Source organism: Cryptomeria japonica, chromosome 4 (assembly GCF_030272615.1).
Source record: "Cryptomeria japonica chromosome 4, Sugi_1.0, whole genome shotgun sequence".
NCBI classification, from domain to species: domain Eukaryota; kingdom Viridiplantae; phylum Streptophyta; class Pinopsida; order Cupressales; family Cupressaceae; genus Cryptomeria; species Cryptomeria japonica.
Window position 1 is genome coordinate 565,553,857 of NC_081408.1, and position 16,198 is coordinate 565,570,054.

General features: G+C 34.5%; 1 protein-coding gene across 2 annotated transcripts in view; it reads left to right on the forward strand.

Moving 5' to 3' along the window:
* The window catches only part of LOC131036090 (zeta-carotene desaturase, chloroplastic/chromoplastic), an 81,457-nt gene that overhangs the window by 35,006 nt on the left and 30,253 nt on the right, over positions 1-16,198 (forward strand). For both annotated transcript variants that reach the window (XM_057967897.2, XM_057967896.2), the window contains 6 exons: positions 2,204-2,308; positions 9,050-9,294; positions 9,431-9,518; positions 13,531-13,573; positions 13,662-13,818; positions 14,056-14,184. In XM_057967897.2, the coding sequence (XP_057823880.2) occupies positions 2,204-2,308; positions 9,050-9,294; positions 9,431-9,518; positions 13,531-13,573; positions 13,662-13,818; positions 14,056-14,184 (767 nt within the window). The remainder of the gene's footprint in view (positions 1-2,203; positions 2,309-9,049; positions 9,295-9,430; positions 9,519-13,530; positions 13,574-13,661; positions 13,819-14,055; positions 14,185-16,198) is intronic.

Here is a 16,198-nt window from a genome sequence, read left to right on the forward strand (position 1 = left end):
CATCTTGTATCTTCACCATTGATGGCGAGTTGAAAAGGAGTCTAAATCAGATTTTCTGATATCTACTTTGAATTAATGTGATTCTTTAAGTGTTCTGATATCTATGATGAATTTAATTTGTTTCTGGATTTTTTCGTTCTTCTTTCTTCAGTTGAGCCCAACTAGAGCTGATGGGGCTTAAATATGAACCCTTCTGGTACATCCTATACACTTGTGATGATCATTTTGGGCTCATATCCTTGTACCTACACACATGATAAATTGCAAAAAGGCTAATTACACTATTTTTGGATCATATCCTTTTACCTGCACACATGATAAATTACAGTGAGGCTGACTACAATAACTCTTGAATGTAGATATATATGTAGGATTGTCATATACTAGCATTTCTTTCAAGTGCTCAAGCTATGGTACAGGGTATGACTAGCACCAAACCTATTAGAGATGGGTACCACATGACATTCAGCCCTTTCCTCTCATCAGGAATTGAACTTGGTGAATTGTGGAGCCAACAAACCTTGCCCTCTAAAGTTACTCTTCTGAATAATTCTGTTTGTTTCATGTCCACCACACTGGGAGCTATCTATGCAAGATTCAGCTCGGTAGGATCTCTCCCAACTTTTAAGTCTTAAGGTACTGTCATCTCGTGAGAAGCGAACTAAATATTATTTACTTTAATAAGGAATCCAGCTAAACATTGTCACTGCACGAAGATCTAGCTACTCAAGATTTACTCTGCAGGAAATTTAACCCAACATGGCCAGTCCACAAAGGGGCTAACTATGTAGAATTCGATCTTATAAGTAAGATACGGTGACCTTACTAAGAGCAACTATGGAAGATTCACCTTGGTGGGCAATCAATTCAATTTGGGAACAAATCCTTAAGAAATTAGCATTGTATGTGTGGTACTTATATATGGCACCAATTCTACAGGACGAGTAAAAGGATTATGCATAAAAGACAATGTCATGCACCTCTTGAAATAGACAATAGCTTTGTTACTTGCTTCTCCAAAATTTCTGATAGAATTGCTCTGATGCCTCTTCCTAGTGTCCCCTCACTCCTAATAAAAAGTGTTTCACAAGTATCATAGGGATTTCTTTTGTGCTTATTTTGTCATCATTCAGCTATATTATAGTATTTTTTTGATATGGTTAAAGGGATCACTTTTTTTGGCTTAAATGAACATTTTCTTCATTTCTGATATTTCAGATCATGGTTGAATTGAGAAGGAAAACATTTATATTAGTGAGCGAGCATTTAATTCTCTAAGTTGAGTAAGAGTTATGAGGAGACTCTAGGGTTTCTAGGCATCTTTTTTTATAGTCCTTATTGTCTTTGGCCCATAGCATATATTGTTGGAAAGCTCATGAGGTGTACTTTTTTTTTGTACAAAGTCCATTTCAGAAGTCTAATGTGGATTCCATATTTACTTCAAGTGGGTAACTGTGGTCAATGTTCTAAGCCATGACATAATTCCTTTCCAGGGCTGGCTGTCCTTGACAAATTGTTCTTTTTGATATGTATATTCTCGTCTCGCCTTGTCATTTATTTATTAATAATTTGATCATAGAGTGAGATTTTATTTTATTTCTTAGTTATCTTATTCCTCCATTGAGAAATTTCAAGGAGTCACGTGCTTCTTAATTGTTTAGATTGATTTATCCTGAAAGATTGTTGCTGAACTTTGCATGTGATTTTTATAGATAAACAAGATTCATCCCGACTTGCAGTGTTAGTTGTTTGTAGGCTAGCTTGTTCAGTCTTCCAGAAATGGTGAATAGTTTCTAACTTCGTAGTATATCATGGAGAGTTTTTTCATTGGATCTTAATGACTCCCTTATATGTGATTTACTATTTCTATTTGCTTATTAATTTTAATGATACTGCCTATTGAGTTCCAAGGTGATTGAAGACTTATATTGAACAAAGCCAATGATCAAATGTGAGAGAGACTTAGGGCCTGAGTTAGTGCTTTATTGGGTTTTCTATTGGATAATTTTTGAAGTGAAGGACACAAGAATTATGGTATATTGGGTGTTTTTCCTCATCATTTCGTGTTTGGGTGAAACTGAGTTTTTTTGTATCTTTTTATTTGGATATCTCCTAATTAGCATCACTTGGCATCTAAATGTTGTACTTTTAGTAAAATTTATTTGTTGACTTATCAGTAAAACAATTTATTGTGTATCTGCAGAATTTTGATAAAGCAGCAAATGCACTTGCGCTTGCTACAAGTCCTGTGGTTCGGGCACTTATTGATCCAGATGGTGCCATGGATGATATACGCAGGCTAGACAGTGTAAGTAAAGATTGGCCTTCACTATATTATGTTCCTAATAAGTTATTTGTATATATTTTGATCTTATTTTGGGAAATCGGAGTCAAAAAAAAGAAAAGAAAACTCCAGGTGTTCTGAAAAGCAATGTTTTCTTGACAATTTAAAGCTATATAAATTCATGTAAACAAGTTTTCAATTAGAAAAGGGTGTGTGTTAGCAGCAAATTAACAAGAAAAAGAAAAAGAAATTATTACTGTGATTACTGTTGAAGTGCCTGTTGTTCAGTGGCAAAGAAAGTTGGCCAAAGGAGAGCAGCCATAGCAGCAAAAATCTTTATTGGGAACAACACAGAAAACTAAAAGATTTTTTCAATTCTGGGAAATATCGGGTTAGGATTAGGGAAGAATCAGGTAAAAGTTGCTGCAGAAATTGAAAAAACCCAGAAATCCTAATTTTTTTGACCAAAAAATCTTGGAAAATCTTTCAAAGTTTTCAGTCAAAATATTATTTGACCATTTTTCTCAATTTCAACTTGGTTTTGAGGGTGTGAAAATATTTTGCAGTTTATCACATTTTTTTGAAGATTTCAACCTCTATGGTATAGATAGCCTACTAAGAAAAAAACCAATATCTTTCCTTGTTATGTAATAATGCATATAATGAATACATGAAAACATATGGTTCATGATGATTGAAGTTGAATACATGAAAACATATGGTTCATGATGATTGAAGTTACAACAGTAACTCACATCAAAGTTCCAAACACATTCTATAAGCAATCAGAAACAAATTAAACAAGGACGTTAAAGAATACACACTATATATGTTTACGTCATCGTCGAATCAAAGGAAATAGCTTGTACTGTTCCTTTTATTGAATCAAATTTGTTTCTTTCATTGAAATGGAAAGAAATAATTTTGTTTACATCCACAAAGTTGAAATAGACATTGAGACAAGATTCAACTACAAAACAAAGCCAAAATAAATAAAGCATAACATAATGATCACATCAAAGGCGTGTACCAGTATCGATAACTTGCAATGATGGGTGATACATGAAAAATAAAAAATCAAATAAATATAGTAATCACATGAATTTCAAACCAAATAATAAAAATAAAGTTTCATTCTTTTTTAAAAATTCAAAAATTATTTTAGATTTTAAAGTAAGATGGAATTTAATTAATAGGATGATAAAGGATTAAAATAATATTTTATTTAAGATAAAGATATTGAATGTTTTAAAAAAATTAAAATAATTTAGAGAATAAGATAAGATTTTAAAAATTAAAAAGCAAATAAATATAGTAATCTAATTAAATTCAAACCAAATAATAAAGATAAAATTTCATTTCTTTTTTGGAAATTTTAATTATTATTTTAGATTTTAAAAACAAGATAGAATTTAGATAACAAGATTGTAAAATATTAAAATAAGATTTTATTTATGGTAAATATATTGAATATTTTTAATCAATTAAAATAACTTAGAGAATAAGATAATATTTTTAATATTTTATTTTAGGATTAGTGAATAAGATAAGATTTTAATTACAATTAGGGTCTAATTAGGATTAGGATTATAGTTCAATTAAGATTAAAATCTAAGTTCAATAAAGATTAGGGTTAGGTCATAGTTAGCATCAGTGTTAAAAAATGATTTAATTAGGGTTATATATAGGATTCATATGGTACAAGTACAGGTAAATTAGGTCATAAAGTACACAATTAGTAAAATCAATGTGTCTTATAACATTTTTATGGTGTACAAGTTTAAATTTTTTTAAAATAACTCTTGCAATAAAAAATAAAGTCAATAAAGAACAATGCACATAAATAAAAATAAGTTTCTCTATAATGTCATTCTTTGGCGTCTTTTACATAGATTTTTCTAAATATAGGTTATAAGTTGGCAACCCATGTATATATATTTTCATGTATTATTCGTATGTGATGGGGGCATGACATCCAAGAAACCCTTCTACATTTCTTTTGGTTTTGTGTTTGTATGCAAAATACTTGGCAACGGATCCATGACTTTTTTGAACTTTTCAAGCTTGAGCTTTTTACTTGGCACAATGTCCTTCTAGGTGATGGGGCCAAATTTTTCTAGAGAGTTTCCTAGCTATGGCATGCTTTCATATTGGAAATTATTTTTTTGTATTTGGAAACATAGAATTTTGCATTTTTGGCATCATTTTGATGCAAATGCTAACTTTCCTATTTTTTCCAAATTGTTGTTTATCTCTAATGTGCTCATATAGATTCAAGTCTAAGACAACAAAGTGGTGCTAGAGGTGCAACATCTCTAGACCTTGCTTGATCATTGGGGGAGCGCCTCTTGCACTATGACTAGGGTTTCACTTTGTTCACTAATTCATGCCTTACCCCTTTGTCTTGTCTTCTTGGCGCCACTCTCATAGCTGTTGGAGAGGCGCCATTCCTTTGTTGCCACCATCGACTAGGTAGCCTTTTGGTTGGACTCGACTTCCTAATAGTTGGGGTTGGTGGTCACTACCTCCTTATCAATTTCTTGTGTGATTTCAATGGCATGGTTGGGCCCCTTTAGATTAGGTAAAATTTCTTGCATTTATCTCTTAGTAAATCATAGTTGAGGATTGTGTAGAGCCAATTGTAGGCAGATCTTGAGGAAGGGGAAGTTGCTTTGACTACCTAGGAGCTTGTGGATGATGGCAAGGATTTGCTAGGTGGAGAGTATGATAACCCTGGTAGGCAAGACTCCCACCCAAAATTGGACTTGCTTTTGCTGTTTGATTGTGTTGTTTTATATATTGCTTGTGAACTCATGACTTGATGGCTGTTTCTCTTGGGGGGCTATGTCATGATTTTTGTTGTGGTTTCCATTTTTGGGGCCATTTATTACTTTGTGTTTCCCAGTTTTGCCAATTTGGTTCTGAGGCATGGTTCTATGCTGTCTAAATTTGTTGAGAATTATGATTGCACAATTTTGCTGATGGTTTTAATCAAAGTTCCCAGACTCGGACTCGGCTCTGACTCGACAAGGCTGACTCGACTCGTGACTCGGCTCGGACTCGGCAATGACTCGGCAACGACTCGGCAAAATAAGAAAACCCTTGAAATTTAGAGATTTTTAACGATTTAAAACTTGTTTCATACACCCATTATTGAATTAAGCTTAAAGACACTATAACATCATCAAATAGAAGCTAATTTGATCACATACATAAACATACATCCATCACATGCGTAGAAATGTAAATTGTAGCTGAAGGAATTAGAAAACATAGATATATAGAGTTATAAATGTTGTCCAATGTATATAAAATCCATGACTTCAAATGTTCCCAAACATATATGTAACTGTAAAGTGTAAACAAAAACAAGTCTATGGCTCAGGCTCTGGCTCTGGCTCAGCCTCGTCTATCTGCCTCCTAGAAAGGCGTCTAAGGTAGGTCCTGGATGACTGAGTAGCCATAGTCTTTGCCTGTGATGTGCCAGTCTGAGTAGCCATAGGTGTTGGGGACGAGGGGACGTGTTTCCAGGACGGGGGGACCAAGGGCCTAAGTTTGGGGACGGCAGGGGGACGACGACGGGGGGGTGGCGGGGTGGTGGTGCTGATATAGTTATACATATACATATAGTACTTGAAAAACTAGTTTTGAAAAGATGTATGACAGTATTACAGTATAAGAATTACATTTTCAAATGAGACTATAGGAAATTTGAAATACTAAATCTAAATACCAATTACCAAGATTTCTAAGTTGTGTTGTTATATGGAGCCTAATCAGAGTCAGAGGTTAGATTTTCCCTACTTCTATCGGCGCGGTTTCCCCCTATATTTTTCAACGGGGGTTTGGGGGCAGCGCCCCCAACTTGGGGTCAAGGGGTAGCGCCCCTTGCGCGTTCCCTGTCGCGATACAGGGCGGGGTCGAGGGGCAGCGCCCCGCGAGGCCAAAAATACTTTTATTATTTTCTAAAGGCGTCGGGTGTTATAAGAAAGGGAAATGGCGAAAAAAGTCATTAAAAAATGTTATGTTTTTTATTTTTTTTTAACTGCACTTTATTAAGTGACTCCAGCCGGGTCACAACCCTCGGACTCGGCGAGTCAGGGAATGACTCGCCTGACTCGGCGAGTCAGGCGAGTCATGCCCTCTGACCCGTTCGAGCCCGGGTCAGGGTCACCGTGACCCGGCAGGGGTCACCTGGCCCGCTGACTCGCGTGACTCGCCGCGAGTCACGGAACTCTGGTTTTAATATATATTATTTTCATTAAATAGAGAACAATTGTGGTCTCTTCAATATGACAGCATTTTATAAATTTAAAGTATGATATATACATTCTTTTTTAAATAGCAAAGTAGTCACTCTCATGTTTGGCTAACTTTATTCTTGAAAAATAGGTCAAGCAATATATTGGATGGTAGTTTTATATTTGTGAGTTGAATTCAATCCATGATGGTATTAGTGAGCTATAAATGGATTGTCCCACTCAAATTCCTTAGACATGGACATTCTCTTATGTACACCCTGTGTTGGCCCTATTGTCATGGTGGAGAATGATGTTGTTGGCTCTCCTTCCACTTAGAGTTTTGATCCAAACACATGACAATGTTGACATCCAGCTTTGGTTATGTTTACATCATTTTAGTATTACTATTTACTTCTAGAATCTCTTGGGCCTTTTTCTTACTATTGTAACTCACTGTACTTTTGAGTCACACGAGTCAGCGGGCCGGGTGACCCTGACCCAGGCTCGGACGGGTCAGGGGGCGTGACTCGCCTGACTCGCTGAGTCAGCGAGTCACTCCCTGACTCACCGAGTCCGAGGGTCGTGACCTGGCCAGTCTGCCACGAAGAATAGGTGGCTTTAAAGTTTAAACTGCGATCTCTGGTTATTTCATGGACAGTCCAAGTCAGGTGAGTCACGCCCCCTGACCCGCCGAGTCCGAGGGTCGTGACCTGGCCAGTCTGCCACGAAGAATAGGTGGCTTTAAAGTTTAAACTGCGATCTCTGGTTATTTCATGGACAGTCCATACCAGCCAACAATGCTATTGAATCCTTAACTCACTGTCATACAGACTTGAATCGTATACCAACTGCTGCATCTAACAGCCTAATGGAGGACGATGCAGGGAGCACTTTTCACCCGAGTCTGAATCACCAGTTTTGCCTTTATTATTGTTACCTGTAGATTGTCTTTATGAGTCCTTACACTGTCTGGGCAGTCCTTAGACTCTTCGGGTATTGCCATGGTTAATAAGCCTGCTGACTACAGTTTTGAAATTATGCTTTTCTTTTTTTCTAGAAAATGCACCTACATAAGTTCCCTTTTCCTCCAAAAATTCTGGATATAACTACTAGTAGGTACGAAAATTCCTTCACAATGTTAAACACAACACATGGTTTCACTTATTTGTATTGCAAGTTACAGTTTTTCCTCCTTTTAGTCTCTGTTATAACAGAAAAAACACAGTTCTGCAGGTTTGGAAGGCCAACTTTTGGAGGTCATAAAACTTTTAATATGACTTGGATTCTTAACTGTGATCACTTTCTGGAAATCTCACAAAATTCTATTTCTATTGGCATCAGATAATTTGCAGTTTGTAATCATTGCTAAAAAAATAATGGTCTGCAAGTTAGGTGTTTTTTCTAAAGATTTCCAGTAAAATAATTTCAATTTTGTAAAGAAGTTCTCTGACTTTGGCCTAATCACTGTTCTGATATTGTTTGGTAATATGCAAACATAAGATTTGTGGAAAGTATTGAGAAATATAACAAAAAAAAAATAGAACACACATTGTAAGAGCTGTGACAATTATCAATGTATCTTAGATTCTTAATATTCAAGATACTACATACATCGTAAGAGCTTCTATTTGATGATGTTATAGTGTTTTTAAGCTTAATTCAATAATGGGTGTATGAAACAAGTTTTAAATCGTTAAAAATCTCTAAATTTCAAGGGTTTTCTTATTTCACCGAGTCGTTGCCGAGTCATTGCCAAGTCCGAGCCGAGTCACGACTCGAGTCAGCCTTGCCGAGTCAGAGCCGAGTCCGAGTCTGGGAACTCTGGTTTGAGGACATTATTTGAATTTCTTTCTTTCATAATTTTGGATCGATTCCATTTAGTCTCTTGAATTTTCAACAATCTATTTAATATTACATGTGATAAGAATGATGTGATGAGTCTGATGTGTCCTTTAAACAAAATTGGTTTGGAGGACCTATTAAAATATTTAGACAAAGTAATTTGTCCTTAGCCTCAGTGCAACATAAATTCTAGAAGTTGTTCTCATTGCTTCCAAGTTCTAACCTTCACTATCTTCTTATCTTTCGATTCTTCACTAGTGTTTGATAATGAAGTGTCTTGGATAGAAAGTAACAAATCATAAAACAATTAATGAAATAAATAATTATAATAAGTAAAAACAAAATTGAGAGCTGATTTTTAACATCCTACAGGCTAATCTGTCAGACATATCAAAGTCACGAGTTTAGTTATTTATACAATTGCTTCTGTGATTTTTTAGACTTGAAATATAATCTTAAAGCTTTGTTTGGTTGTATTAGTTTATGATTTCATGAACCTGGTTATAATTGCAGCTATCTGTGTATTTATTTTATATGTTTTGAGCTTTATACCTGTAATCAGTAGTCATCATATTCATTGTTTCATATATTAATTTTGTCATTTTACAACTGCAGTAAGAACTTGTTACTTTTGTTTTGTTACTTTTGTTTAATAACACTTTATTGTTGTTTGATCTTGCAGGTGAGTTTCTCCAAATGGTTTATGTCCCATGGAGGCACCCGTAAGAGCATTCAGAGAATGTGGGATCCTGTTGCTTATGCACTTGGGTTTATTGATTGTGATAATATCAGTGCCCGTTGTATGCTTACAATATTTGTTCTATTTGCCATTAAGACAGAAGCATCATTATTGCGCATGCTTAAGGGGTCTCCTGACTTGTATTTAAGTGGTCCTATTAAAAAGTACATAACAGAAAGAGGTGGTAGGTAAGTACCAATGGTTAATAATGAAATCCCTCTAGCTCAATTATGCCAAGGATGTGTCACTGTCTCTATGAAGCTTCCTTTTTATTGTACTTGATTTTTTATTCCATCCATTTTCCATATTGTATTTGCTTCTCAGGTTTCACCTAAGATGGGGGTGCAGGGAGATATTATATGATAAGAATACTGAGGGTGATACCTTTGTGACTGGTCTTCGTTTGTCAAAGGTTAGTAATTATTTCCTTTTAGAAATAATTTTTGAGATCTTGGAAAATAATCTAACAGTAATATATTTTTATCTTCTCTGATTTTCACTGTATGTTGATGTTCAATTCTACTCTATACTAATGCCAATATCCATTTCTGTAACCTTTTATTGACTTATTTGTATATCATTTGAGTTTGTTAATGCGAACCAATGTGAATTGGCACTGTCTGATGACTTGTTGGCGTTTCATATACTGTTAAAAGTTTCATTCGTTTTTTTGCTATAACTTGTATCCATATGTATCCTACACTGTATGGCATTTTTTTGAAGCATGCATGTTGTAACATTTAATTAAAAAAGGAAGTTTGTGAAGTACAATCGATACCAATATAACATAGTGGGGCTCTATCCCAATATAATATGAGCAGCTATGTCTATTTTAAAGACAACAAATTGCACAATATGAATGCTATAGCCATCTTCATAAAGTTTTGCTTTGTACCTGGATCTCAAAAGGTAGCGGATACTGGGTAGCTTTATAGCTTTTTATAGATCCTTGCCATGTTGAACAATCCTTGTGTTGGAAAAAATTGCTCCTTTGAACATGAGAAGGCAAACCAACAGGACAGTATATTCCAACATGATTAAAGTCCTAAAATGATAATCTAACCAGACAATAGGGTCAAATTCCTTACTGGCTACTTTTAATTCATAAATAGGTTGGAAAGAAGGAAATTGCAACGCAGGTGGAAAATTTGGTAGATTTATGAGGCTTTTTGGCTACCTGTCAGAATTTACTTACTTCCCATATCAGCTTTCATCTGCAATTTGTTTTACCAAGGTTTGTAAATAGAGAAAGAAAAATGTAAACACCATTTCCACATGTTGTAGGCTTACTTTTTTGTCTAGTATTGAAATTAAGAGTATATACACCCATTTTCTCCACCAATCTTGTACAAGAAAGAGACGCACAAGGAAATCAAAGTAGAGATCAACCAATACAATGCATTCAATAATGTAAATTCATTCCCGGTAATGCAAATGCTTTCCTCCACAAGACCTAAAGTATGGAATAGCTAAGTTCTTTGTGATAAGGGTCCTTTAGAACAATGTTGACGAAGATTGTGATGAAATATCTCAAACTCTGCAGTGAAGGGATCTGTCTACATGTTAGATCCCACAAAGGTTTGCGACATTTAATGGTGCTTCATTAGGAAAGACTCACTTTATGCCTCCATAACCCTTCCATTTATGTAAGGGTTGGCATATATTATAATTTACACCCTAGCATCTCAAATAGGGGTAGAGTTCCATTTAATACTTAACACTCCTCATGTAATGTCCCCACTTTGAAATATAATTTAATAATAAATAATAATAATAAAATTAAAATACAAAGAATAAAAATAAAAATTAAATTAAAATATAAAAGAATATAATTAAATTTAATCAAGTTAATGGATGGTAAAAATACAGGGAATGAAAAGTTGTGACTCCCTCAAACATGATGTATAAAGGGGAGAAGAGGATTTCATTTGAGGGGGGGACAATTTGGGAATCAGAAGTGCAGATCTGATTTAAATAAGAAGTGCAGATCTGATCATGAAAGATTGTGTCCCTTTCAAAGGGCAGATATAATGAAGAGTTGCATGCTTTCAAAGGGTGCTAATGGTGGAAAGGGTGTGTCTCTTGCCAAAGGGCATACATGATGAAGAGGTGTGACCTCTCCCTCACATGGAGAGATATAAAGGAAAGGAATCAAAAGCATCCAATGACATCACCATCAATCAGATCAGATCAGAACTGTTATTAAGTTACAGGCAGTAACGTCCTTGTTCTTGGTGGTATGCATGGGGATGCGCTTAATATGTATTCTTAAATATATGAAGCCTGATAATGTTCTTATGCATAATTGAAATTAATATAGACTGCAATATGTATGACAGTCATACTACTTAATCAATTCTAATTCAATTCTCCAAGGGAGACAGGTGCTGTTAGGGAGAGGCAGAGTAAATCCACTCCAAGGTAAAAGGGCCCCAATGATGAAAGGACTGATGTTCCTGACGTCTGGGCTGAATTAGGGAGGTGGCATCATAATATATTAGGATGACTGAGGATAATATTAGAAATTTACATATTATGTCACAATAAATAATATGTAATACATGTAAATTTCTAATATTATCCTCAGTCATCTCATACTCACAAATTCTTTGGCCATTATTCTAACCAAAGTTGAAAACTCGGATTCGGCAATGACTTGGCAAGCCCAAAATTTTTAAAAAACTCGGGACTCGCAAAAACTCGGGAAAAAACTCGGCAATAACTCGGTAACTTTATCGAACAATTGAAAATACAGTAATATAATCATATTACATTTTAACTAGTTATTCAGTCATATAATCATATTACATTTTTATTCGCGCTCAAAAACCAGATGAAAACCTTGGTGCATCCTGTCTCATGGCCAAAAAATAGAAGTTGCGAATCAAATTTGTAATTCCTGACGAGTTTTTCTTGAGAAATAGGGTTTAACTCGCGAGTATTTCCTCAAAAAACGCTGCGTGTTTTTATAGAAACTTGGAGCCGAGTTTAATGGTGAGTGACTCAGCTAGGGTTTTGACCCGCGAGTACTCGTGAGTTTTTTGAAAAACCCGCAGAGTTTTTCATCTATGACTCTAACAATGGATTGTGTGGCTTATCATTATGGTATATGTAACATTTTGTACATGTACATACAGGCATATAAAGTGCATCATACACGTGCATATTGACAAGGTACGAGATTATAAAAGCTGTTTAAGAACATTCTAACAGTCATATAAACATCAAATAAACATCTAAACAGAAATCTATTAAATTCAGAATCAAGTTAGGTTTCTCTATCAGTAGAGATAAATCATAAATGTAGATCAGTACCCATTTGGTGTCAAAACATCATCATTGTAGTTCTGTACTCTTTTTGTTGCAAGTTGCTAGATTTTATGTTATCTGGGAAATTTTGCTGGGGTGTTTCTGTTTCCTGTGTTATAAAAATCCATATTACCTGTTTTCAAGAAAAGGAGAGGTCTGTTTGATATTATCTGGAAAATTTTCTTTCTGTTGGTATGTTATTTTCGCGGTTATTCTCATGAACTATGCATGTCAGTATATGTTATCCATGAATCTTGTTGGGGACAATATTTCAAAATGTAGGCGAATTATTGAAGATTTACATGAATTTTCTTTTGAAGACCAATTCAGGGAGAAGAATTAAAGGTTTTTATATTTCAGACTTCAGTGGTGCATAGTTTTGTGTTCAATCTTCTAATTAAAACCGCATGGATATTTTTAATTACCATCATGTTGTTATTCTATTGATGTATGTAGCAGTGTATGGTGTTACAATCTTGGCAATGAATATTCTTCTAACATTTCATAGATTGGTATATGTAATTAGTAGTTCTGTATTTATATTAAGGGTGTCATGCTGAGGTTCCCTGGCTGTGGCATTATCTTGATTGTCGTATTTATTATACGAGTACCATGTATCAGTGCATCACTCTCCATACATGTGACTGATGACATAGAGGAATAAATATAATTATTTTTAATATTAATGATTCTATTGAGGAAAAAATGGTTTTAAATGCATCCTTTTCCTTAGGTTCTTCCAAGTTTGATATAAATTTTTTTCTTTAGAACTTGTTCTCTATGTGGAGTGTATACAACGCAAGATGTGTGAGTCTTTTCAGTGCCTTTGCTTCATTTGAGTGGGAGTTAAAATAGGTTAACTCTTTGCCAACTTTACCCATATACAAGTTATGTATTTTTTTGTTATAGCAGTTTGAATTTTGTGAACTTTCACAGCAAGTTTGTTTTCCATAAACAGAACAGATTGTCATCTGTATATTGTGTCCATTGTTCTGAGAAATTTCCTAGAGTTCCTATGATGAAAACTTTTAAGTCTACATAACTCAATCTAGTAGTACAGGGAAGTTGCAAAATTGGGAGGCTTAACTTCTAATTATTAACATATGGAATTGCAGGCTACTCAGAAGCAAATTATAAAAGCTGATGCTTATGTGGCAGGTATGCTGTTTTTGATGAGACAAGAACTCAATGTTTCCAGGATGTGATTATTTATGAACAGCTCTAATTTTTGGTTTCTCTTCCACAGCTTGTGATGTACCAGGGATTAAAAGGTTGATACCATCAGAGTGGCGAAAATGGGAATTTTTTGATAATATCTACAAACTTGTTGGTGTGCCAGTTGTTACTGTCCAACTCAGATTCAATGGTTGGGTGACAGAACTCAAAGATATCGAGCTGTCCAGGTAATGTAAAACTACAAAGTTATGAGGAAATCAGCAAAACTCTTAATTTGTTTATTCCCTTGCACTAATTAGAAAACATATAATTGGAAGCTCAGAAAAATTAGTGTGCACCATTTTTAAATGTTTCTCCATGATTTCTATTCTAAGACGTAAGTTATTTTATTGTTTTATCTATCTTAATTTTATTATGTTTATTTCAATTTCAACAAACATAAAGAATATCTTCACATTTTTCAGGCAACTAAGCCAAGCTGCTGGATTGGATAATCTTCTCTATACACCTGATGCTGATTATTCCTGCTTTGCAGACCTTGCTATCACTTCACCAGAAGATTATTATCGCCCTGATCAAGGCTCTTTGCTTCAGTAAGTTAAAAAAATTGACTTTTTCAATCTGTTATATTCACCTGGAATATTGCACAATTCCATAAATTTGAATGTGAAAAAAATAATTCTCTTGGCTATTGCATGTTTATACCGATATTGTTATTGGTTTTTTTCCACGTCAGTTGAAGAAATTATGTAGGGGAGAGGCTGAGTTGAGAGGATTAAGGAGATATGTATGGGAAGTGTTGTACCATAATGAAGAATCAAACTATCGTGCTATTAGGATTTTGAAGATACTGTGATGTTTCTTTTAGTAGCATGCTTGAAGATGTTGCTTTACTGGGAATTTTCCATGAGTTTCTCAAATTTGTTTTATTGGTCATGCTAATTATGCCAATAGCCAGATTTCGCTAAAATTACTATTAGCCAACCAAATGAAGGTATAATATTAATAGAACAATGATCGACTTAATTTATTCATCCTTTTTATTTTCATAACATCTCTTACTGATTTCTATGTTGTTCCTGTTGGGAAATCTATTGTTAGTGCTCATTATGTTATTTGTTACGAGTTGTTCTAACAACTTGCGAAGTCTAGAATTAGGTAGAACTAGTGGAGATGCAAGTTTAAGCCCTTTATATATGTATTATTTTTAAATGGTTTTGTAAGAGTGAATAGCTATCAATATTGTTATTTGTATGTAGCTCTTTGATAATCAATATGGTATTAGAGTAGCTTTGGGTCACTGTCCCCATGCTCTAATTGAGGTTTTGTAACTATTGAAGTCGACATTATCATCTTTGTACTACTAGTGATTTCCTTTGATTCAATTGAAACCCTCAATAAAACAATCTAGTCAAAAGGTTTCCTATAGCGTTTTGTGGAGGCCAAAGTTGTCTTCATTTTTTTGTAGTCAAGGGTTAGTGGATTCTTGAGTTTTGTATGTAGATCGTTGCCAAGGATCTATCCATCTGTTGTCACCATTTACTCGATGTCATAAATTGTGGAATGCTTCAAGTTTGGCCATAAGAGTTGGCAACTAAGCTCAATCTAGAGTTGTAGTATACCCGGCATTATAGAACCACTCGACCAAGTCTAATCCACGACTCTATCATAAGGTATGGACATTTACATTCTTCTTGTTTGGCAACAAAAGCAAGACTTTCTTGATGTTCATCTTAGGCATATGTTGATTGCTTGCGCGATTGATGTGCTGTAGCTCTATGTATTTTAGGAAGGAAAATGCAGAAAACATATTTGGAGCTTCAATTAAAACCATGCAAATTGGCTTTTCTTCTTCCAGCCTTCCCTACTTCTTGTGTAACTGTTGGTAAAAGATTCAAAGTTGGCATAACATTTGGTGGAGAATATAAAGGCAGCGAGAGTTTCAAACTTTCAACACACCACAGTCATGGATAAATTAAGTTTCATTGAGAAATTTGAAGGTAGAGATTTTCATATATGACAAATACAAATGTAGTTACATTTGATAGAAAAAGATCTTTGGGATGTTGTCAAACCTAATTCAGTTTCACCAATTGATGCAAATCAACTTATCAAAGTTTGAATAACAAAAAAAAGCATTGGGGACTATTGGCCCCAACTTGTCAAAAGCATACCTACTCTATGTGGATTTCATGAAGTTTGCAAAAGAATTTGGGAGTCATTCAACAAGATTTTTGGATCTGAAGTACAAAGTGCCAAGATGACATTGAAGTAGAGATTGGATGGATTGAAAATGGATAAAAATACAAAAATGGCAAATCATATATGTAAGTTTCACTCCCTGCTAAATCAATTAGATAGCATTAAAGAAAAATTAAAGGATGATTGATGCCAAAGCAATACTTTTGAATAGTTGGCTGAAGAATGTCTAGTATGGTGTTTACATTAAGTGTAGTAAACATTAGACTTGAAGGAGTAATATTTACTCTACTTGACCATGACAAACACAAAATTTGAACAAGTCTTATGCACATAACAAAGCAAGTTCACTTTCAAGAAATGGAAAGTACAAATCCAAGAATTTTCCATCAAAAGGAAAAATAAAAT